The sequence below is a fragment of the Oncorhynchus mykiss genome, chromosome 5 (assembly GCF_013265735.2).
Source record: "Oncorhynchus mykiss isolate Arlee chromosome 5, USDA_OmykA_1.1, whole genome shotgun sequence".
Lineage (NCBI taxonomy): Eukaryota > Metazoa > Chordata > Actinopteri > Salmoniformes > Salmonidae > Oncorhynchus > Oncorhynchus mykiss.
The window spans coordinates 1,998,543-2,023,806 of record NC_048569.1 but is presented as its reverse complement, the minus strand read 5'-3'; the positions used below and the strand labels follow the sequence as shown (position 1 = coordinate 2,023,806).

The 25,264-nt window shown below is 48.6% G+C and overlaps 1 protein-coding gene across 1 annotated transcript in view; it reads left to right on the top strand.

Annotated features, from left to right (window-relative positions):
- LOC118964539 (flocculation protein FLO11-like) overlaps positions 1-14,673 on the top strand; it is a 51,725-nt gene extending 37,052 nt beyond the window's left edge. The window contains exons 2-3 of the mRNA XM_036976530.1: positions 10,714-12,258; positions 13,021-14,673. Of these exons, the coding sequence (XP_036832425.1) occupies positions 10,714-12,258; positions 13,021-14,673 (3,198 nt within the window). The remainder of the gene's footprint in view (positions 1-10,713; positions 12,259-13,020) is intronic.
- Positions 14,674-25,264: the final 10,591 nt, after the last annotated feature.

The following is a 25,264-nucleotide window of genomic DNA, read 5'->3' as shown; positions in this document are numbered from 1 at the left end:
CTCGCTACTGTTATTTTTCACTTAATTTTTTATTTTCACTTAATGTTGTTTTTATTTCTTTACTTATCTATTGTTCACCTAATACCTATTTTTTTCTTAAAAATCACACTGTTGGTTAGGTTCTGAGATTTCACTGTAAGGTCTACGTTCTATTCGGCGCACGTGACAAATACATTTTGATTTGATCTTTTGTCCGCCTCTCTTTTATTAACAATCCCAAAAACATATGAGTTGACTTAGAATAAGTAAAATAGTACAGTCAAAATCAACATGGTAAATTCATAAGCATTAATAAGAATTATATATGAACATATGTTTTTTTTTGTATTTATTTAACAGTTATATTGGGTTCTTTGGCAGTATTTTAACCCATAACAGTCTACGCCCTGTCTAAGCTGGGGAAGGGGGGGGGGGGGGGGGGGGGATTCTACTAACCTATGTGGAAATGTTTTAAGATGGTCATACCAAGGATAATTTAGCTATTTGATTACACATTTTTAAGATCCTTTGATCTTTGATCTGAAATGCTTGGCCCTTGCATTTAGCCCATACAAATGCATTGAATAACAGATTGTCCCGACAAACAAATCGAAAGGAAGTTTGTTCTGAAGTGTCTGTCCTTTAACTGAGAGATATAAGAAAGATCAGGAGACATTATTTTTATTTATTTTTACATATACTTAAAACTTATTTTTGACACTAAATATAATCTCCATACATTACTGTATATACCGAGGGACCTTCAGATGAGTCTTGTGAGGCCTGTGAGCATCCTATAGCGATACGTGTTCATGAGAGTCTCACCTTTCCACAGAGGGGTAATATTAGTGTGTAGCCCAAACTGATTGGACCCTACAGACAGAAGTTGGCAGATTGGCTGTATCGACTTCAGACGAGACCAAAAACGCTTGTAGGGGTCGTAGAGCAAAACGGAGAACACCATTGGTTTTGTGAGAGTCTCAGCTTTCCATTTAGGCCAAGATTTCATGTAGGCCAAGCTGTTCAAATGCTACAGACAATTTTGTGAGAAGACCGCTCTAGCTCTGTCACCTTTCACCACATTTGTATTTATTAATTTTATTTCACCTTTGACTAACCAGAACAAGTTCTCATTTACAACTGCGACCTGGCCAAGATAAAGAAAAGCAGTGTGACAAAAAGAACAACACAGATTTACACAAACAAATGTACAGTCAATAACACAAAATAAAATAAAATAGAAAGAATCTATATAGAGTGTGTGCAAACGTAGAATAGTAGGGAGGTAGGCCACAAATAGGCCTTAGAGGCAAAAATAATTACAACTTAGCAATAATACTGGAGTCATATGTGCAGATGATGTGCAAGTAGAGATACTGGGGTGCAAAAGAGCAAGAGGGTAAGTAATAATATGGGGATGAGGTAGTCAGGTGCTATATTTACACGGGAGTGAGGGAGATGTAAGTCTCCAACTTCAGTGATTTTTGCAATTCATTCGAGTCATTGACAGCAGAGAACTGGAAGGAAAGGCAGCCAAAGAAAGTGTTGGCTTCGGGATGACCAGTGCAATATACCTGCTGGAGCGTGTGCTACGGGTGGGTGTTGCTATGGTGACCAGTGAGCTGAGATAAGGCGGGGCTTCACCTAGCAAAGACTTATAGATGACCTGGAGCCAGTGGGTTTGCCGACGAATATGTAGTGAGGACCAGCCAATGGGACTTTGGTGACAAAACGGTTGGCACTGTGTAGACTACATCCATTTTGCTGAGTCTAGCGCTGGGTGCTATTTTGTAAATGACATCATCGAAGTCAAGGATCGGAAGGATAGTCATTTTTACAAGGGTATGTTTGGCAGCATGAGTGAAGGAATGTTTGTTGCGAAATAGGAAGTAAATTCTATATTTAATTTTGGATTGGAGATGCTTAATGTGAGTCTGGAAGGAGAGTTTACAGTCTAACCAGACACCTAGGTATTTGTAGTTGTCCACATATTCTAAGTCAGAACCATCCAGAGTAGTGATGCTAGTCGGGCGGGAGGGTGAGGGCAGCAATCGGTTGAAAAGCATGCATTTAGTTTTACTAGCATTTAAGGGCAGTTGGAGGCCACGGAAAGAGTGTTGCATGGAGTTGAAGCTCGTTTGGAGGTTTGTTAACACGTTGTCCAAAGATGTATACAGAATGGGGTTGTCTGCGTAGAGGTGGATCAGAGAATCACCAGCAGCGAGAGTGACATCCATGATATATACAGAGAAAAGAGTCGGCCTGAGAATTGAACCCTGTGGCACACCCATAGAGACTGCCAGAGGTCCAGACAACAGGCCCTCCGATTTGACACACTGAACTTTGTCTGAGAAGTAGTTGGTGAACCAGGCGAGGCAGTCATTTGAGATGCCAAGGCTATTGAGTCATAAGAATGCGGTGATTGACAGTCGAAAGACTTGGCCAGGTCGATGAAGATGGCTGCACAGTACTGTCTTTTATAGATGCCGGTTATGATATCGTTTAGGGCCTTGAGCGTGCCTGAGGGGCACCTATGACCAGCTCAGAAACAAGATTGCATAGTGGAGAAGGTACAATGGACTTCGAAATGGTCGGTGATTTGTTTATATTACTTGGCTTTTGAAGATTTTAGAAAGGCAGGGCAGGATGGTGTGGGATATAGGTCTATAACAGTTTGGGTCTAAAGTGTCTCCCCCTTTATGGAGGGGGATGACCACGGCAGCTTTCCAATCATTGGGGATCTCAGACAATACGAAAGAGAGGATGAATAGGCTAGGAATTGGGGTTGCAACAATTCCGGTGGATAATTTTAGAAAGAGAGGGTCCAGATTGTCTAGCCAGCTGATTTGTATGGATCCAGATATTGCAGCTCTTTCAGAACATCAGCTGTTTGGATTTGGGTGAAGGAGAGCGGAGTGGTTTTGGGCAAGTTGCTGCAGAGGGTGCTGAGGTGTTGGTCGGGGTAGGGGTAGCCAGGTGGAAAGCATGGTCAGCCGTGGAAAAATGCTTATTGAAATGATCAATTACCGTAGATTTATCTGTGGTGACAGTGTTTCCTATCCTCCGTGCAGTGGGCAGCTGGGAGGAGGTGCTTGTATTCTCCATGGACTTTACAGTTTCCCAAAAATGTTTGGAATTAGTGCTATTGGAAGCAAATTTCAACTTGAAATAGCTAGCCTTAGCTTTCCTAACTGACTGAGTATATTGGTTCCTGACTTCCCTGAATAGTTGCACATCGCAGGGGATATTCGATGCCAATGCAGAACGCCACAGGATGTGTTTGTGCTGGTTAACCTTTCTGATATCCCCATCCCGGATCCGGGATCGTGAATACAGACTCAAGCTCATTACCATAACGCAACGTTAACTATTCATGAAAATCGCAAATGAAATGAAATAAATATGCTAGCTCTCAAGCTTAGCCTTTTGTTAACAACACTGTCATCTCAGATTTTCAAAATATGCTTCTCAACCATTGCAAAACAAGCATTTGTGTACAGTATTGATGGCTAACGTAGCATTTAGCGTAGCATTTAGCATTAGCATTCAGCTGGCAACATTTACACAAAAAAACAGAAAAGCATTCAAATAAAATCATTTACCTTTGAAGAACTTCAGATGTTTTCAATGAGGAGACTCTCAGTTAGATAGCAGATGCTCAGTTTTTCCAAAAATATTCTTTGTGTATTAGAAATAGCTCCGTTTTGTACATCACATTTGGCTACCAAAAAAAACCAGAAAATTCAGTCCTCAAAACGCGAACTTTTTTCCAAATTAACTCCATAATATCGACTGAAAACATGGCAAACGTTGTTTAGAATCAATCCTCAAGGTGTTTTTCACATATCTCTTCGATGATATATCGTTCGTGGAAGCATGGTTTCTCCTCTCAATCAAATGGAAAAATACTTGCACATGGCTTTACGCACCAGTTTCGACGCAGGACACCAGGCGGACACTTGGAAAATGTAGTCTCTTATGGTCAATCTTCCAATGATATGCCTACAAATACGTCACAATGCTGCCGACATCTTGGGGAAACGGCAGAAGGTCTAAGCTTATTCCTGTCGCATTCACAGCCATATAAGGAGACATTAGAAAACAGAGCTTCAGAAATTCTGCTCATTTCCTGTTTAACGTATCATCTTGGTTTCGCCTGTAGAATGAGTTCTGGGGCACTTACAGACAAAATCTTTGCAGATTCTGAAACTTCAGAGTGTTTTCTTTCCAAAACTGTCAAGCATATATATACAATATGCATAGTCGAGCATCTTTTCGTGACAAAATATCGCGCTTAAAACGGGAACGTTTTTTATCCAAAAATGAAATAGCGCCCCTAGAGATGCAACTGGTTAATGGTAGTCAAGTCTGGAGTGAAACAAGGGCTATATCTGTTCTTGGTTCTACATTTTTTTAATGGGGCATGCTTATTTAAGACGGAGAGGAAAACACTTTTAAAGAGCAACCAGGCATCCTTCACTGATGGGAGGAGGTCAATATCCTTCCAGGATACCCGGGCCAGGTCGGTTAGAAAGGCTGCTCGCTGAAGTGTTTTAGGAAGCGTTTGACAGAGATGAGGAGTGGTCGTTTTATCATGGACCCATTACGCACGCAGGCAATGAGGCAGTGAGCACTGAAGACAGCAGAGGTGTATTTGGAGGGCAAGTTGGTCAGGATGATATCTGAGGCCCATGGTTACGGATTTTGGGATGTACCTGGTATGTTCCTGGATCATTTGTGTGAGATTGAGGGCATCTAGCTTAGATTGTGGGACGGCAGCGGTGTTAAGCACATCCCAGTTTGGGTCACCTAACAGTACAAACTCCGGTGAGAGACCTGTTAAAATCAGAAGCTCGATTGGTTTGGGCACAGACCTGGGTAGCCTGCAGAGTTCTGTCATACTATCTCTGCAATAGATTGTAACTCCGCCCCCATTGGCAGTTCTATCATGTTGGAAAATGTTATAGTTAGGGATGGAAATTTCTGGATTTTTGGTGGCCTTCCTACGCCAGGATTCAGACACGGCTGTGACATCCGGGTTGGCGGAGTGTGCTAAAGAAGTGAATAAAACAAACTTAGGGAGGAGTCTACTAATGTTAACATGCATGAAACCAATTATTTTACGGTTACAGAAGTCAACAAAAGAGAGTGCCTGGGGAATGGGAGTGATGCTGGGGGCTGCAGGTCCTGGGTTAACCTCTACTTCACCAGAGGAACAGAGGAGGAGTAGGATGAGGGTACGGCTAAAGGATAAAAGAACTAGTCGTCTAGTGTGTTCGGAACAGAGGAAAAGGAGCAGGTTTCTGGGCGTGGAAGAATACATTTAAGGCATAATGTACAGACAAGGGTATGGTAGGATGTGAGTACAGTGGATGTATTCTAGGCATTAATTAACGATGAGTGAGGTATTGTCTCTTGAGACACCATTTAAGCCAGGTGAGGTCACTGCATGTGTGGGGGGGTGGGGGGTGGGGGGTGGAACAACAGGGCGAGCTAAGGCATAGAGCAGGGCTGGAGGATCTACAGTGAAATAAGATTTTAAAAAATTAACCAAAACAACAATAGACAAGGCATGTAGACATGAGGGAGAGGCATGTGTAGCCGAGTAATCATAGGGTCCAGTGAGTAGCTCGGCAAGCTGGAGGCACTGAGATTCAGACAGCTAGCAGGCCAGTGATAGCAGCAGGCTAGCCTCTCTGGGATAGGGGTCCCACTAACAGGACAACTTCCGGTGAACCTGGAGGGCACGCAATTCAAATAAATAACCATACAAATTATGGTTATTAAACATGCAGGTACATACAAGTTTCTTATGTCGATTGAAAGCTTAAATTCTTGCTAGCAGATGGGCCTAAGGGGGATGTCGCAATGGGGGAGCCTGTTGAAACCCCCTCGGGTGTTTATGTCGGCAGACCAGCCGTGATGGATCGGCGGGGCTCCGTGTCGGCAACAAAGGGTCCAGGCCAATAGGCAAAATAGGTAATTGAAGCCCAGGAATTCTTGATAGATCTATTCGGTTAGCCAGGAGATGGGCCTAGATTTGTGGCTATCTCCAGGCTAACTGGTGGTTGCTTCGGGACAGAGACGTTAGCCAGGAGTAGTCACTCTAATAGCAGCTAGCTAACTGCGATGATCCGGAGTAAAGGTTCCGAGCTTGCTGTAGGAATCCGGAGATATGGTGGAGAAAAGCAGTCCAATATGCTCTGGGTTAATATTTTTTTTACCTTTATTTAACTAGGCAAGTCAGTTAAGAACAAATTCTTATTTTCAATGACAGCCTAGGAACACTGCCTGTTCAGGGGCAGAATGACAGATTTGTACCTTGTCAGCTCGGGGATTTGCACTTGCAACCTTCCAGTTACTAGTCCAACGCTCTAACCACTAGGCTACCCTGCCGCCCCATAGTAGTGGGTAGTAGTAGTGGACAGTGGTTGACAGGGCTGAAGCTGGCAAATGTCCCAGTTAACGGTGATGGCTAACTAGCAGTGGACAGCTTGAAAGAGGTTACGGTTCTAAAGTATTAAAAAATAGCAGATCCATACTGCATTGGGTGAGGCGGGTTGCAGGAGATTATGTTCAGTCCGTAAATTAGATTAAAAATATATATGAAATGTATACAAAGAATGAAATGATATACACAAGGGACGGGACAAGACAATCAAAACATCCCACTGCTACGCCATCTTGGATCGAGGCTGTCTCATGGTTTAACAAACACCGCTCTAGCTCTGTCACCTTTCACCACAGATGTTTCATGGTCTATCAAACACCGCTCTTTCTCTGTCACCTTTCACCACAGATGTCTCATGGTCTAACACCACTCTTTCTCTGTCACCTTTCACCACAGATGTCTCATGGTCTAACACCGCTCTTTCTCTGTCACCTTTCACCACAGATGTCTCATAGTCTATCAAACACCGCTCTTTCTCTGTCACCTTTCACCACAGATGTTTCATGGTCTATCAAACACCGCTCTTTCTCTGTCACCTTACACCACAGATGTCTCATGGTCTATCAAACACCGCTCTTTCTCTGTCACCTTTCACCACAGATTAATTGATGGGTTGGTATTATGCTAATTAGATGTATGGGGGGAAGCATTGACTCTAGGGGGTTATATATTTTATAGTATGCTACAGAATTAGAGAAGAGCTTTCTATGAATCTTAGGCAGTTGGCTGAAGCGAGCATATTTCTCTCCCCAGTGAGAGGCAGCCTCCCTGTCTCCCAGACAGCAGCACCAATCCTCCTTATTTATACAATTTGAAGGCCCAAAGGTTCATGTTTATGCCACTTGTTTATGCAATTTAACGATCACCATTATAATACTTAAAATACTTCCAGAACCAAGTTCATATTTCAATTTGAGAATCTACAATAAAAAATGGCACAGCCTCGTCTTTGTTGATCAAGATGCCTGTGACATTGCACAGCATTAAGCTGGTTTATTTCTCCTTGATTCTTGATTTCAATATGGAATGGAAATCAGGTAATGGGTTATGTTAAATTTAGTTAAAGCATGAGGTTTGTTGGTGACTTTCTGAACTGTTAGAGTTAGACCAACAGTTTAAAGTAATAGAGAAATATTTGGTATTTCACTTGTGGTTAAGATACAGTGGGGTCCAAAATGATTGGATCCATTTATAAAAGAAGAGCAAAAAAGGCTGTATACAATAAACAATATGTAAAACCAACCTAAGCTATATTGTTTGCTAAAAAAAATGGACATGTTTTATTGTTTTATACTAATACAATTGCTCAGAGAAATAGATTGTCTAACAAGTAATAAAACATTATTTTTTTAAATGAACGGTCAAAATGATTGGAATTCTCTGTTTCCCTGTCCTCACCTTGCGAGGATATTGACGCTGAGCCTTTCTCTAAAATGAGATTGGAGAACACATTGGGAGGAATCTTTGGTCTAAGATCCTGCTCAATGTGTTCTCTAATCAGATTCTGTATGGAGGAATGGTCTGTCTTTTCTCCATACAGAATCTGATTAGAGAACACAGTGGGCGGGATCTTAGACCATTCTTCCATACAGAATCTGATTAGAGAACACAGTGGGAGGGATCTTAGACCATTCCTCCATACAGAATCTTTCCAGATCCTTCATATCCTTGGTCTGTGCTTATGGACATCCCTCTTCAATTCAAACCACAGGCTTTCAATGGGGTTCAAGTCAGGAGAATGAGATGACCATTGCAAAAATGTGATTTTTGTGGTCAATTAACCATTTCTGTGTGGACCTTGATGTATGCTTGGGTTATTGTCTTGCTGGAAGATCCAATTGCAGCCAAGTTTCAGCCTTCTGGTAGAGGCAACCAGGTTTTGGGCAAAAATTTCCTGGTACTTGGTAAAGTTCATGATGCCGTTGACCTTAACAAGGACCTCAGGACCAGTGGAAGCAAAATAGCCCCATGACGTCAAAGATCTACCACCATATGTTACAGTAGGAGTGAGGTGTGTTCTGCATTTGCATTGTTCTTTCGAAGGCCAACCCACTGCTGGTGTGCATGGCGAAAGACCTATATTTTCATGTCATATGACCATAGCACAGGTTCCAAGTGCCAATACCGTTTAGCAAAGTTGTTCTTAACGGACTTGCCTTGTTAATTAAATAAAGTTTCAATTAAAAAAAAAATTAAATGGTCAGATGACATGAAAATATAGGTCTTTGGCCACGCACAGCAATGGCCTTCAAAAAAACAATGCAAATGCAGAAAATACAATAATTGGACCAAATTATCAGGAAATTCACCAGAAACGACCATTTCACAGCTATTTATTTTCAATTTTTTTATCTCACGGCAGGGCATGTCACCAGACGCCGCTAGAAGGGAGTTGAACCCCGAACCCGGAACCCATTGACACTGACCCCCCCTCCCAATGTGCAACACAAAGTTACTCCCTTGCACAAACTGTAGAATACAAATCATCATTGTAACAACTAACAGATGCCTATCTTGCCATCATGATCAATCATTATAATCCTAGAACCATATGCTGCTCCATTAAAAGCAGCCATTCAATTAAATGAAAGGATGACATTATTACTGAAAGTAGGATAGAATCCAGTAAACAGAAAGATGTAACACACATAAAGTACTATTATACAACAGAGATGTTATTTCCAAACATGTTATTGACTATGAAGCATCAGACAGTGTTATTACAATCTGATCTGATTACTATTTTAGCATTGTGTACAAATCTCTGACTGGTATAAAAAATAAACTGCACTTTGGGTCTCTTGTGCTTTTAAAGTAATTGTTTCCTTGGTAAGACTGTAACGTGAAAACAGATACCTTCTGATACAATTCTAACCCCATAGCAGACTAGCTTCTGGGAAAAGTCTGTGTGCGTCCTGACTGACTGACTGAATCACAGGAAAGTGTATAAACTAAACAAGGTGTTGCCACTCTGCCCTGTTATTAACCACACTGGTGAACATTTGGGTGAGCTGCCCAACTACAGGGTCACACACAGTAATTAATTCCATGCTTCTCATTGCCAAGGTAACAAGGTTGCATCTTATCACCAGGGTAACATGGTTGCATCTCATCACCACGGTAACAAGGTTGCTTACTGATCCGGAGAGGGAGATCAGAGGTGTCATGCAGTCGATTGAGTCAACAGGGTCCTCACCTTTCCTGGGCAGCCGGCAAATTTTCCCCACACTCACCACTGACAGGCTAACTAAAGAGAAGCGAGAGAGAGCGAGAGAGCGAGAGCGCGAGAGAGAGAGAGAGCGCGAGAGAGAGAGAGAGAGAGAGAGAGAGAGAGAAGGGGGCAGTGTGATGGACAGGGGGGAATTGGCCCAATAAATTGGTCTGTGTAAAATCTGTGTTGTTCATTAAAACCCTGTGAATCTCTATTGCTTTTCATTAGAGCTGCCTGGCCAGACTAGATGTTTAATCTATGGAGCACGGCTCCCCCCAATCTCCCCTCCTCTCACCCAGACAGGCTTGGAGACAACACCGCCCCAACGCCTGCTCCCACAAAAGGATATTCTTATTTATTAAGGAGAGGTGACAGGTACTGAATAAGTTGTTGTCGTTTCAGTTTTTTTCTGTTGGAGGACAATCTCAGTGTTTGGTTATGAAGGAGGTTAATTTGGGGCAGGTCTCTTATGGTCTGATGCTAACCAGAAGTGACAGAGTCCTGTTGGGTCCAGTTAGCTGTCTACTGGAATTAGACCCTCTATAACATGGAGGAACAGACTGGTGGGGTTTTATCCAGAGGGTTGTAAGACACTTTAAACAGATCTGAGTGCTCTGAGAGCTGTAGCTGCGTTATGGTTATAACATGTCTGCGGTCAGAATCTCATTTTATGTTTTTTCATAAGATGTTTTATTCTGATGCTTTTACCATGTTTCTATGAAGGCCTATACTTATTGTGTTGGTGGAAGGTTTTGATCTAAAATAAAACACAATTCATTTCCATTGCGTCCAGCTACCCATCCAGACTTTCAATGTATAATCTTTGCAACTGAACAACTTTTTTTTTTAAAAATAAGAGCAAGCAAAGAAACACTTTGAAGACCAAGTCTCATTGCGTCCTCTGTGTGTATGATGTACAAAGTGTACAGGTCCTTGACTACTTAAAGAAACAGAATGTATTCCCCTGGACAGAGACACTATCTTACATTTACATTTACCAGTGCCATCAATATTTATGACTCCCACAGGATCTGTGGTATAAAGCATAAGGTATAAACAGGCCATTACCTAGCCCAACTCCAGATTAGACCACGCTCCAGAACAGGCCATTTCCCAGCCCAGCTCCAGAACAGACCACTACCGAGAGCAGCTCCAGAACAGGCCATTATCCAGCCCAACTTCAGAACAGACCACTACCCAGAGCAGCTCCAGAACAGGCCATTATCCAGCCCAACTACAGAACAGACCAGTACCCAGAGCAGCCCCAGAACAGACCACCACCCAGAGCAGCTCCAGAACAGGCCATTACCCAGCCCAACTCCAGAACAGACCACTACTCAGAGCAGCTCCAGAACAGGCCATTATCCAGCCCAACTACAGAACAGACCAGTACCCAGAGCAGCCCCAGAACAGACCACTACCCAGAGCAGCTCCAGAACAGGCCATTTCCCAGCCCAGCTCCAGAACAGACCACTACCCAGAGCAGCTCCAGAACAGGCCATTATCCAGCCCAACTTCAGAACAGACCAATACCCAGAGCAGCTCCAGAACAGGCCATTATCCAGCCCAACTACAGAACAGACCAGTACCCAGAGCAGCCCTTGAACAGACCACTACCCAGAGCAGCTCCAGAACAGGCCATTACCCAGCCCAACTCCAGAACAGAACACTACTCAGAGCAGCTCCAGAACAGGCCATTATCCAGCCCAACTACAGAACAGACCAGTACCCAGAGCAGCCCCAGAACAGACCACTACCCAGAGCAGCTCCAGAACAGGCCATTTCCCAGCCCAGCTCCAGAACAGACCACTACCCAGAGCAGCTCCAGAACAGGCCATTATCCAGCCCAACTTCAGAACAGACCAATACCCAGAGCAGCTCCAGAACAGGCCATTATCCAGCCCAGGTCCAGAACAGACCACTACCGAGAGCAGCTCCAGAACAGACCACTATCCAGAGCAGCTCCAGAACAGGCCATTCCCTAGCCCAACTACAGAACAGACCACTACCCAGAGCAGCTCCAGAACAGGCCATTACCCAGAGCAGCTCCAGAACAGGCCATTCCCTAGCCCAGCTTCAGAACAGACCACTACCCAGAGCAGCTCCAGAACAGACCACTACCTGGAGCAGCTCCAGAACGGACCACTACCCGGAGCAGCTCCAGAACAGGCCATTACCCAGAGCAGCTCCAGAACAGGCCATTACCCAGAGCAGCTCCAGAACAGGCCATTACCCAGAGCAGCTCCAGAACAGGCCATTCCCTAGCCCAGCTCCAGAACAGACCACTACCCGGAGCAGCTCCAGAACAGGCCATTACCCAGCCCAACTCCAGAACAGACCACTACTCAGAGCAGCTCCAGAACAGGCCATTATCCAGCCCAGCTCCAGAACAGACCACTACCCAGAGCAGCTCCAGAACAGGCCATTATTAAGGCCAACTACTGAACAGACCAATACCCAGAGCAGCTCCAGAACAGGCCATTACCCGGAGCAGCTCCAGAACAGGCCATTACCCAGCCCAACTCCAGAACAGACCACTACTCAGAGCAGCTCCAGAACAGGCCATTATCCAGCCCAGCTCCAGAACAGACCATTACCCAGTCCAGCTCCAGAACAGGCATTACCCAGTCCAGCTCCAGAACAGGCATTACCCAGTCCAGCTCCAGAATAGGCATTACCCAGTCCAGCTCCAGAACAGACCACTACCCAGAGCAGCTCCAGAACAGGCCATTCCCTAGCCCAGCTCCAGAACAGACCACTACCCAGAGCAGCTCCATAACAGACCACTACCCAGATCAGCTCCAGAACAGACCATTCCCTAGCCCAGCTCCAGAACAGACCACTACCCAGAGCAGCTCCAGAACAGGCCATTATCCAGCCCAGCTCCAGAACAGACCACTACCCAGAGCAGCTCCAGAACAGGCCATTATTAAGGCCAACTACTGAACAGACCAATACCCAGAGCAGCTCCAGAACAGGCCATTACCCGGAGCAGCTCCAGAACAGGCCATTACCCAGCCCAACTCCAGAACAGACCACTACTCAGAGCAGCTCCAGAACAGGCCATTATCCAGCCCAGCTCCAGAACAGACCACTACCCAGAGCAGCTCCAGAACAGGCCATTATTAAGGCCAACTACTGAACAGACCATTACCCAGTCCAGCTCCAGAACAGGCATTACCCAGTCCAGCTCCAGAACAGGCATTACCCAGTCCAGCTCCAGAATAGGCATTACCCAGTCCAGCTCCAGAACAGACCACTACCCAGAGCAGCTCCAGAACAGGCCATTCCCTAGCCCAGCTCCAGAACAGACCACTACCCAGAGCAGCTCCATAACAGACCACTACCCAGAGCAGCTCCATAAGAGACCACTACCCAGATCAGCTCCAGAACAGACCATTCCCTAGCCCAGCTCCAGAACAGACCACTACCCAGAGCAGCTCCAGAACAGGCCATTACCCAGAGCAGCTCCAGAACAGGCCATTACCCAGAGCAGCTCCAGAACAGGCCATTCCCTAGCCCAGCTCCAGAACAGACCACTACCCAGAGCAGCTCCAGAACAGACCACTACCCGGAGCAGCTCCAGAACAGGCCATTACCCAGAGCAGCTCCAGAACAGACCACTACCCAGAACAGGCCATTACCCAGCCCAACTCCAGAACAGACCACTACTCAGAGCAGCTCCAGAACAGGCCATTATCCAGCCCAGCTCCAGAACAGACCACTACCCAGAGCAGCTCCAGAACAGACCACTACCCGGAGCAGCTCCAGAACAGGCCATTACCCAGAGCAGCTCCAGAACAGACCATTCCCTAGCCCAGCTCCAGAACAGACCATTACCCAGAGCAGCTCCAGAACAGGCCATTACCCAGAGCAGCTCCAGAACAGGCCATTCCCTAGCCCAGCTCCAGAACAGACCACTACACAGAGCAGCTCCAGAACAGACCACTACCCGGAGCAGCTCCAGAACAGGCCATTACCCAGAGCAGCTCCAGAACAGACCACTACCCAGAACAGGCCATTATCCAGCCCAGCTCCAGAACAGACCACTACCCAGAGCAGCTCCAGAACAGACCATTCCCTAGCCCAGCTCCAGAACAGACCACTACCCAGAGCAGCTCCAGAACAGGCCATTACCCAGAGCAGCTCCAGAACAGGCCATTACCCAGAGCAGCTCCAGAACAGGCCATTCCCTAGCCCAGCTCCAGAACAGACCACTACCCAGAGCAGCTCCAGAACAGACCATTACCCAGAGCAGCTCCAGAACAGACCACTACCCAGAACAGGCCATTACCCAGCCCAACTCCAGAACAGACCACTACTCAGAGCAGCTCCAGAACAGGCCATTACCCAGAGCAGCTCCAGAACAGGCCATTCCCTAGCCCAGCTCCAGAACAGACCACTACCCAGAGCAGCTCCAGAACAGACCACTACCCGGAGCAGCTCCAGAACAGGCCATTACCCAGAGCAGCTCCAGAACAGACCACTACCCAGAACAGGCCATTACCCAGCCCAACTCCAGAACAGACCACTACTCAGAGCAGCTCCAGAACAGGCCATTATCCAGCCCAGCTCCAGAACAGACCACTACCCAGAGCAGCTCCAGAACAGACCACTACCCGGAGCAGCTCCAGAACAGGCCATTACCCAGAGCAGCTCCAGAACAGACCACTACCCAGAGCAGCTCCAGAACAGACCATTCCCTAGCCCAGCTCCAGAACAGACCATTACCCAGAGCAGCTCCAGAACAGGCCATTACCCAGAGCAGCTCCAGAACAGGCCATTCCCTAGCCCAGCTCCAGAACAGACCACTACACAGAGCAGCTCCAGAACAGACCACTACCCGGAGCAGCTCCAGAACAGGCCATTACCCAGAGCAGCTCCAGAACAGACCACTACCCAGAACAGGCCATTACCCAGCCCAACTCCAGAACAGACCACTACTCAGAGCAGCTCCAGAACAGGCCATTATCCAGCCCAGCTCCAGAACAGACCACTACCCAGAGCAGCTCCAGAACAGACCATTCCCTAGCCCAGCTCCAGAACAGACCACTACCCAGAGCAGCTCCAGAACAGGCCATTACCCAGAGCAGCTCCAGAACAGGCCATTACCCAGAGCAGCTCCAGAACAGGCCATTCCCTAGCCCAGCTCCAGAACAGACCACTACCCAGAGCAGCTCCAGAACAGACCATTACCCAGAGCAGCTCCAGAACAGACCACTACCCAGAACAGGCCATTACCCAGCCCAACTCCAGAACAGACCACTACTCAGAGCAGCTCCAGAACATGCCATTATCCAGCCCAGCTCCAGAACAGACCACTACCCAGAGCAGCTCCAGAACAGGACATTACCCAGCCCAGGTCCGGAACAGCACAACACAAGAACATCCCAGGTACAGATACTACCCATTACAGCTCCAGAACAGATCACTACCCATCCCAGTCTACAACCCACACAAGTGGCTCAGGTAGTGCAGCTCATCCAGGATGGCACATCAATGCGAGCTGTGGCAAGAAGGTTTGCTGTGTCTGTCAGCGTAGTGTCCAGAGCATGGAGGCGCTACTAGGAGACAGGCCAGTACATCAGGAGACGTGGTGGAGGCCGTAGGAGGGCAACAATCCAGCAGCAGGACCACTACCTCCGCCTTTGTGCAAGGAGGAGCAGGAGGAGCACTGCCAGAGCCCTACAAAATGACCTCCAGCAGGCCACAAATGTGCATGTGTCTGCTCAAACCGTCAGTAACAGACTCCATGAGGGTAATATGAGGGCCCGACATCCACAGGTGGGGGTTGTACTTACAGCCCAACACTGTGCAGGACGTTTGGCATTTGCCAGAGAACACCAAGATTGGCAAATTCGCCACTGGCGCCCTGTGCTCTACCCCTGATGAAAGCAGGTTCACACTGAGCACATGTGACAGACGTGGCAGTCTGGAGATGCTGTGGAGAACGTTCTGCTGCCTGCAACATCCTCCAGCATGACCGGTTTGGTGGTGGGTCAGTCATGGTGTGGGGTGGCATTTCTTTGGGGTGCCGCACAGCCCTCCATGTGCTCGCCAGAGGTAGCCTGACTGTTAGGTACCGAGATGAGATCCTCAGACCCCTTGTGAGACCATATGCTGGTGCAGTTGGCCCTGGGTTCCTCCTAATGCAAGACAATGCTAGACCTCATGTGGCTAGAGTGTGTCAGCAGTTCCTGCAAGAGGAAGGCATTGATGCTATGGACTGGCCCACCGTTCCCCAGACCTGAATCCAATTGAGCGCATCTGGGACATCATGTCTCGCTCCATCCACCAACGCCACGTTGCACCACAGACTGTCCAGGACTTGGATAATGCTTTAGTCCAGGTCTGGGAGGAGATCCCTCAGGAGACCATCCGCCACCTCATCAGGAGCATGCCCAGGCATTGTAGGGAGGTCATACAGGCACGTGGAGGCCACACACACACTACTGAGTCTCATTTTGACTTGTTTTAAGGACATTACATCAAAGTTGGATCAGCCTGTAGTGTGGTTTTCCACTTTAATTTTGTGTGACTCCAAATCCAGACCTCCATGGGTTGATAAATTTGATTTCCATTTTCATTTTTGTGTGATTTTGTTGTCAGCACATTCAACTATGTAAAGAAAAAAGTATTTAATAAGAATATTTCATTCATTCAGATCTAGGATGTATTATTTTAGTGTTCCCTTTATTTTTTTTTAGCAGTGTATTTATGTCTGAGCGCCGTCTCAGATTATTGCACGGTATGCTTTTTTCGTAAGGTTTTTAAAAAATCTGACACAGCGGTTGCATTAAGTACCTCAAAGGACCATAAAGGTAATCACTCTACAAACTATAATCACCATGCCCTTAACTTAACTAAGAGAGCTTCTGAGAGTTCACCCTTAACTTCTTATGGTATAGGGGACGCTTGCGTCCCACTTGGCCAAAAACCAGGGAAACTGCAGCGTGGCAATTTCAAATAAATTTATATAAAAATCTAACTTTCATTAAATCACACATGTGATACTCAATTAAAGCTACACTCGTTGTGAATCCAGCCAACATGTCCGATTTTAAAAAGGCTTTTCGGCGAAAGCATAGGTAGCTATTATCTGATGATAGCACAACAGTAAACAAAGAGGGTAGCACATTTCAACCCTGCAGGCGCTACACAAAACAGAGGAATAAAACATAAAACATGCCTTACCTTTGACGAGATTCTTTTGTTGGCACTCAAATATGTCCCATAAACATCATAATTAGTCCTTTTGTTCGATTAATTCCGTCCATATATATCCAAAATGTCAATTTATTTGGCCCGTTTGATCCAGAAAAAAACAGCTTCCAAAATATTTCAAACTACTTTTGTAATACAACTTTAGGTATTTTTAAACGTTAAAAGTGAAAAGAAGGTGTTTACATCAAACAGTTTGCAATTACTTTTCTCACCATAGGAATACATTGCCTGCTCACCTAATTTCAACCTGAAGCCTATGAGGGTTATGAATGCCTTATGAACCTGTCTTCGATGACTATCCACCAGGCAACTATGAAGTCTACCTGTGTTGATTCTAAGCTCCTGGAGCAACTGGAAGTGGTTAATTTCACCCTAAAGCTGTTTTGATATACCAAACCTGCAGTTTGTGAGAAATACTGCATTCAACCCTGTGTAAATCAGTCAGTTCTTTACGTAAAGACTTAAAAACTCAAGATTCTGTGAAAGCCTACCCCAGTGAGGATATGTGTTTACTTTTAGCTTCCCGTGCCAACCGGAAGTGCCTTATATTGAGGTCATAGGGGCTGTTTCGAAGGGTTAAAAAAGTTACATTTTTCCAAACTTCATGTGTGATTAGTAAACCCTCATGAACTGTAAATTAGTCATTTCTCCCATCAGATTTCCAAGAAAAACTAACACACAGCAAGGATGGAGTGACACAGTGTGGGGCTTAGAGACACACAGAGCCTGCAATAGTTACCTTTCTTCGAACTATCAAAGAACAGTCAGACCTAGAGCTCTGAAACTTTAGAAACCTATTCTAGAGCTCAAGTCGATAGTGCGTGGTGAGTTATGTGGCTCAAGAAGGTTCTCAGACTGAGAAACAGCATCGTACATTTGCAAGGATGGATGGAGGGGACACAGGCTGGATGGGGGGGACACAGGCTGGATGGGTGGGACACAGGCTGGATGGGTGGGACACAGGCTGGATGGAGGGGACATGGTGGATGGAGGGGACACGGTGGATGGAGGGGACGCAGGCTGGATGGGGCGGACGCAGGCTGGATGGGGGGGACGCAGGCTGGATGGGGGGGACGCAGGCTGGATGGGGGGGACGCAGGCTGGATGGGGGGACACAGGCTGGATGGGGGGGACACAGGCTGGATGGGGGGGACACAGGCTGGATGGGGGGACGCAGGCTGGATGGGGGGAACGCAGGCTGGATGGGGGGGGCAGGCTGGATGGATGGAGGGGACGCAGGCTGGATGGAGGGGACGCAGGCTGGATGGAGGGGACGCAGGCTGGATGGAGGGGACGCAGGATGGATGGAGGGGACGCAGGCTGGATGGGGGGATGCAGGCTGGATGGGGGGATGCAGGCTGGATGGGGGGACGCAGGCTGGATGGGGGGGACGCAGGCTGGATGGGGGGACGCAGGCTGGATGGGGGGGACACAGGCTGGATGGGGGGGACGCAGGCTGGATGGGGGGGACACAGGCTGGATGGGGGGGACACAGGCTGGATGGGGGGGACACAGGCTGGATGGGGGGGACACAGGCTGGATGGGGGGACACAGGCTGGATGGGGGGGGACACAGGCTGGATGGGGGGGACACAGGCTGGATGGGGGGGACACAGGCTGGATGGGGGGGACACAGGCTGGATGGGGGGGACACAGGCTGGATGGGGGGGACACAGGCTGGATGGGGGGGACACAGGCTGGATGGGGGGGACACAGGCTGGATGGGGGGGACACAGGCTGGATGGGGGGGACACAGGCTGGATGGGGGGGGACACAGGCTGGATGGGGGGGGGACACAGGCTGGATGGGGGGGGACACAGGCTGGATGGGGGGACACAGGCTGGATGGGGGGGGACACAGGCTGGATGGGGGGACACAGGCTGGATGGAGGGGACACAGGCTGGATGGGGGGGGACACAGGCTGGATGGGGGGGACACAGGCTGGATGGGGGGGACAAAGGCTGGATGGGGGGGAACACAGGCTGGATGGGGGGGAACACAGGCTGGATGGGGGGAACACAGGCTGGATGGGGGGGACACAGGCTGGATGGGGGGGACACAGGCTGGATGGGGGGGACACAGGCTGGATGGGGGGACACAGGCTGGATGGGGGGGACACAGGCTGGATGGGGGGGACACAGGCTGGATGGGGGGGACACAGGCTGGATGGAGGGACACAGGGTGGATGGAGGGACACAGGGTGGATGGAGGGACACAGGGTGGATGATACAGGATGGGTGGATGGATGGATTGATAGAGGGTGGATGGAGGGCTACAGGGTGGATGGAGGGACACAGGGTGGATGATACAGGATGGGTGGATTGATAGAGGGTGGATGGAGAGCTACAGGTTTGATTGCAGGATATGGGGTGGAGGGATATGGGGTGGATGGAAGGATGGAGGGATGGATGCAGGGTGGGTGGATACAGGTTGGAACGATACCGAGTAGAGGGATACAGTTTGGATGGAGGGATACAGGGTGCATGGGTTGATACAGGGTGGATGGAGGGATACAAGGTAAATGGAGGGATGAAAGAGGGTGAATGGGTATTCTGGGTAGAAAGATGGACAGAGTGTGAATGGAGGGATACTGGGTAGATAGAGGGACAGGGGGTGAATGGAGGGATACTGGGTGGATGGATACAGGATGGAATGATGCAGAGGGTGGATGGAGGAATACATGTTTGAAGGGATACAGGGTGGACGTAGGGATTCAGGATGGATAGAGGGATACATGGTGGATGTATGGATTCAGGATGGATAGAGGGATACAGGGTTGATGTATGGATTCAGGATGGATAGAGGGATACAGGTTGGATGGTGGAATACATGGTGGATGTATGGATTCAGGATGAATAGAGGGATACAGGTTGGATGGGGGTATACATGGTGGACGTATGGATTCGGGGTGGATAGAGGGATACAGGATGGACAGAGGGATACAGGATGGATGGGGGGATACATGGTGGATGTATGGATTCAGGATGGATAGAGGGATACAGGGTGGATGTATGGATTCAGGATGGATAGAAGGATACAGGGTGGGTGTTTGGATTCAGGGTGGATGGGGGATACAGGATGGATAGAGGGATACAGGGTGGATCTATGGATTCAGGATGGATAGAGGGATTTAGGGTGGATGGGGGGATACATGGTGGATGTATGGATTCAGGATGGATAGAGGGATTCAGGATGGATAGAGAGTTATAGAGTGGATAGAGGGTTACAGGATGGATATATGGATTCAGGATGGATAGAGGGATACATGGTGGATAGGGGATACATGGTGGATGTATGTATTCAGGATGGATAGAGGGATACAGGGTGGATGTATGGATTCAGGATGGATAGAGGGATACAGGATGGATAGAGGGATACAGGGTGGATGTATGGATTCAGGGTGGATGTATGGATTCAGGATGGATAGAGGGATACAGGATGGATAGAGGGATACAGGGTGGATGTATGGATTCAGGGTGGATGTATGGATTCAGGATGGATAGAGGGATACAGGGTGGATGTATGGATTCGGGATGGATAGAGGGATACAGGATGGATAGAGGGATACAGGGTGGATGTATGGATTCAGGGTGGATGTATGGATTCAGGATGGATAGAGGGATACAGGGTGGATGTATGGATTCAGGATGGATAGAGGGATACAGGATGGATAGAGGGATACAGGGTGGATGTATGGATTCAGGGTGGATGTATGGATTCAGGATGGATAGAGGGATACAGGGTGGATGTATGGATTCAGGATGGATAGAGGGATACAGGATGGATAGAGGGATACAGGGTGGATGTATGGATTCAGGGTGGATGTATGGATTCAGGATGGATAGAGGGATACAGGGTGGATGTATGGATTCAGGGTGGATGGGGAAACATGGTGGATGTATGGATTCAGGATGGATAGAGGGATACAGGGTAGATGTATGGATTCAGGATGGACAGAGGGATACAGAGTGGATGGGGGATACATGGTGGATGTATGGATTCAGGGTGGATAGAGGGATACAGGATGGATGTATGGATTCAGGATGGATAGAGGGATACAGGGAAGATGTATGGATTCAGGGTGGATGGGGAATACAGGGTGGATGTATGGATTCAGGGTGGATAGAGGGATAGAGGGGGGACAGAGGGATACAGGGGGGACAGAGGGATACAGGGTGGATGTATGGATTGAGTATGGATAGAGGGATACTGGGTGTATGCATGGATTCAGGGTGGATGGGGGGATACAGGGTGGATGTATGGATTCAGGATGGATAGAGGGATTCAGGGTGGATGTATGGATTCGGGATGCATAGAGGGATTCAGGATGGATAGAGGGAAACAGGGTGGATGGGGGGATACATGGTGGATGTATGGATTCAGGATGGATAGAGGGATTCCGGATGGATAGAGGGATACTGGGTGGATGTATGGATTCAGGATGGATAGAGGTATACTGGGTGGATGGGGGGATACAGGGTGGATGTATGGATTCAGGATGGATGGAGGGATTCAGGATGGATAGCAGGATTCAGGGTGGATGTATGGATTCAGGATGGATAGAGGGATACAGGGTGGATGTTGCCTGTAATCAATGGCTTCTGGTTGGTATACGAACAGTACGTATGGTCACTGTGTGGACGACGTCATCAATGCACTTATTGACGAAGCCAGTGACTGATGTGGTGTTCTCCTCAATGCCACTGGAGGAACATATTCCAGTCTGTGCAAAACAGTCCTGTAGCTTAGCATCTGCTTCAACTGGGGGATACAGGGAGGATAGACGGATACAGTGTGGAAGTATTCAGGTTGGCTGGAGGGATACAGGTTTGGAGGAATAAAGGCTGGATGGAAGATTATAGGTTGGAGGGAGAGATACGGGGAGGGATGGTACAGAGTGGATGGAAGATTATAGGGTGGAGGGAGAGATACGGGGAGGGATGGTACAGAGTGGATGGAAGATTATAGGGTGGAGGGAGAGATACAGGGAGGGATGGTACAGAGTGGATGGAAGATTATAGGGTGGAGGGAGAGATACGGGGAGGGATGGTACAGAGTGGATGGAAGATTATAGGGTGGAGGGAGAGATACGGGGAGGGACGGTACAGAGTGGATGGAAGATTATAGGGTGGAGGGAGAGATACGGGGAGGGACGGTACAGAGTGGATGGAAGATTATAGGGTGGAGGGAGAGATACGGGGAGGGATGGTACAGAGTGGATGCAAGATTATAGGGTGGAGGAAGAGATACGGGGAGGGATGGTACAGAGTGGATGGAAGATTATAGGGTGGAGGGAGAGATACGGGGAGGGACGGTGCAGAGTGGATGGAAGATTATAGGGTGGAGGGAGAGATACGGGGAGGGATGGTACAGAGTGGATGGATTCAGGGTGGAAAATGACCAGAAAGTAAGCATTTCAATGTTAGTCTACAACTGTTGTCTACAAAGTATTTCACTGTTAGTCCACAACGTATTTCACTGTTAGTCTACAACGTATTTCACTGTTAGTCTACACCTGTTGTCTACAAACCATTTCACTGTTAGTCTACAACTGTTGGCTACAAAGCATTTCACTGTTAGTCCACAACGTATTTCACTGTTAGTCTACAAAGCATTTCACTGTTAGTCTACAAAGCATTTCACTGTTAGTCCACAACTTATTTCACTGTTAGTCCACAACGTATTTCACTGTTAGTCCACAACGTATTTCACTGTTAGTCTACAACGTATTTCACTGTTAGTCTACACCTGTTGTCTACAAACCATTTCACTGTTAGTCTACAACTGTTGGCTACAAAGCATTTCACTGTTAGTCCACAACGTATTTCACTGTTAGTCTACAACGTATTTCACTGTTAGTCTACAACTGTTGTCTACAAAGTATTTCACTGTTAGTCTACAAAGCATTTCACTGTTAGTCTACACCTGTTGTCTACAAACCATTTCACTGTTAATCTACACCTGTTTACAACGCATTTCAATGTTAGTCTACAACGTATTTCACTGTTAGTCTCCACCTGTTGTCTACAACGTATTTCACTGTTAGTCTAAACCTGTTGTCTACAAAGCATTTCACTGTTAGTCTACACCTGTTGTCTACAAAGCATTTCACTGTTAGTCTACACCTGTTGTCTACAAAGCATTTCACTGTTAGTCTACACCTGTTGTCTACAAAGCATTTCACTGTTAGTCTACAACGTATTTCACTGTTAGTCTACAACGTATTTCACTGTTAGTCTACAACGTATTTCACTGTTAGTCTACACCTGTTGCCTACAAACCATTTCACTGTTAGTCTACACCTGTTGTCTACAAAACTTGTCACTGTTAGTCTACACCTGTTGTCTACAAAGCATGTCACTGTTAGTCTACAAAGCATTTCACTGTTTATCTACACATGTTGTCTACAAAGCATTTCACTGTTAGTCTACAACGTATTTCACTGTTAGTCTACAACGTATTTCACTGTTAGTCTACAACGTATTTCACTGTTAGTCTACACCTGTTGTCTACAAAGCATTTCACTGTTAGTCTACAACGTATTTCACTGTTAGTCTCCACCTGTTGTCTACAAAGCATTTCACTCTTAGACTACAAAGCATTTCACTGTTAGTCTACAAAGCATTTCACTGTTAGTCTCCACCTGTTGTCTACAAAGCTTTTCACTGTTAATCTACACCTGTTGTCTACAAAGCATTTCTGTAACGGTTCTCTTGTTGTGGAGTAGAGGCGGACCAAAACGCAGCGTGGTGGTTGTTCATTGTAGTTTAATGAAGACACTATACATGAACAAACTAACGAAAACAAGAAACGTGAGAACTCAAAACAGCCCAATCTGGTGTAAACACAAAGACAGGAACAATCACCCACAAACACACAGTGAAACCCAGGCTACCTAAATATGGTTCCCAATCAGAGACAATGACGAACACCTGCCTCTGATTGAGAACCATATCAGGCCGAACATAGAACTAGACCAAAACATAGAAAAACAAACATAGACTGCCCACCCAACTCACGCCCTGACCATACTAAATAAATACAAAAACAAAGGAAATAGAGGTCAGAACGTGACAGTACCCCCCCCCCAAAGGTGCGGACTCCGGCCGCAAAACCTTGACCTATAGGGGAGGGTCTGGGTGGGCGTCTGTCCGCGGTGGCGGCTCTGGCGCGGGACGCGGACCCCACTTCGCCATTGTCTCAGTCCGCCTTATTGTCCGCCTCCGTGGCTTACTCACCATGCCCACCCCTCTCAATGACCCCACTGGACAGAGGGGCTGCTTGGGACAGAGGGGCAGCTTCTCGGGACAGAGGGACAGCTGCTCGGGACAGAGGGACAGCTGCTCGGGACAGAGGGACAGCTGCTCGGGACAGAGGGACAGCTGCTCGGGACAGAGGGACAGCTGCTCGGGACAGAGGGACAGCTGCTCCGGGCGGAGGGGCTCTAGCGGCCCCTGGCTGACTGGCGGCACTGGCGGCCCCTGGCTGACTGGCGGCCCCTGGCTGACTGGCGGCACTGGCGGCCCCTGGTTGACTGGCGGCGCTGGCGCTGGGCTGACTGGCGGCACTGGTGGCCCCTGGTTGACTGGCGGCACCTGGCTGACTGGCGGCACTGGCGGCCCCTGGCTGACTGGCGGCACTGGCGGCCCCTGGCTGACGGGCGGCATTGGCGGCTCCTGGCAGACGGGCGGCACTGGCGGCGCTGGGCAGACGGGCGGCACTGGCGGCGCTGGGCAGACGGGCGGCACTGGCGGCGCTGGGCAGACGGGCGGCACTGGCGGCGCTGGGCAGACGGGCGGCACTGGCGGCGCTGGGCAGACGGGCGGCACTGGCGGCGCTGGGCAGACGGGCGGCACTGGCGGCGCTGGGCAGACGGGCGGCACTGGCGGCGCTGGGCAGACGGGCGGCACTGGCGGCGCTGGGCAGACGGGCGGCTCCGGCAGAGGCGCCGGACAGGCGGGAGGCTCCGGCAGAGGCGCCGGACAGGCGGGAGGCTCCGGCAGAGGCGCCGGACAGGCGGGAGGCTCCGGCAGAGGCGCCGGACAGGCGGGAGGCTCCGGCAGCGGCGCCGGACAGGCGGGAGGCTCCGGCAGAGGCGCCGGACAGGCGGGAGGCTCCGGCAGAGGCGCCGGACAGGCGGGAGGCTCCGGCAGAGGCGCCGGACAGGCGGGAGGCTCCGGCAGAGGCGCCGGACAGGCGGGAGGCTCCGGCAGAGGCGCCGGACAGGCGGGAGGCTCCGGCAGAGGCGCCGGACAGGCGGGAGGCTCCGGCAGCGCTGGAGAGGAGGAAGGCTCTGGACGGATGGGCCGGAGAGACAGCCTGGTACGGGGAGCTGCCACCGGAGGGCTGGGGTGTGGAGGTGGTGACGGATAGACCGGGCCGTGCAGGCGCACTGGAGCT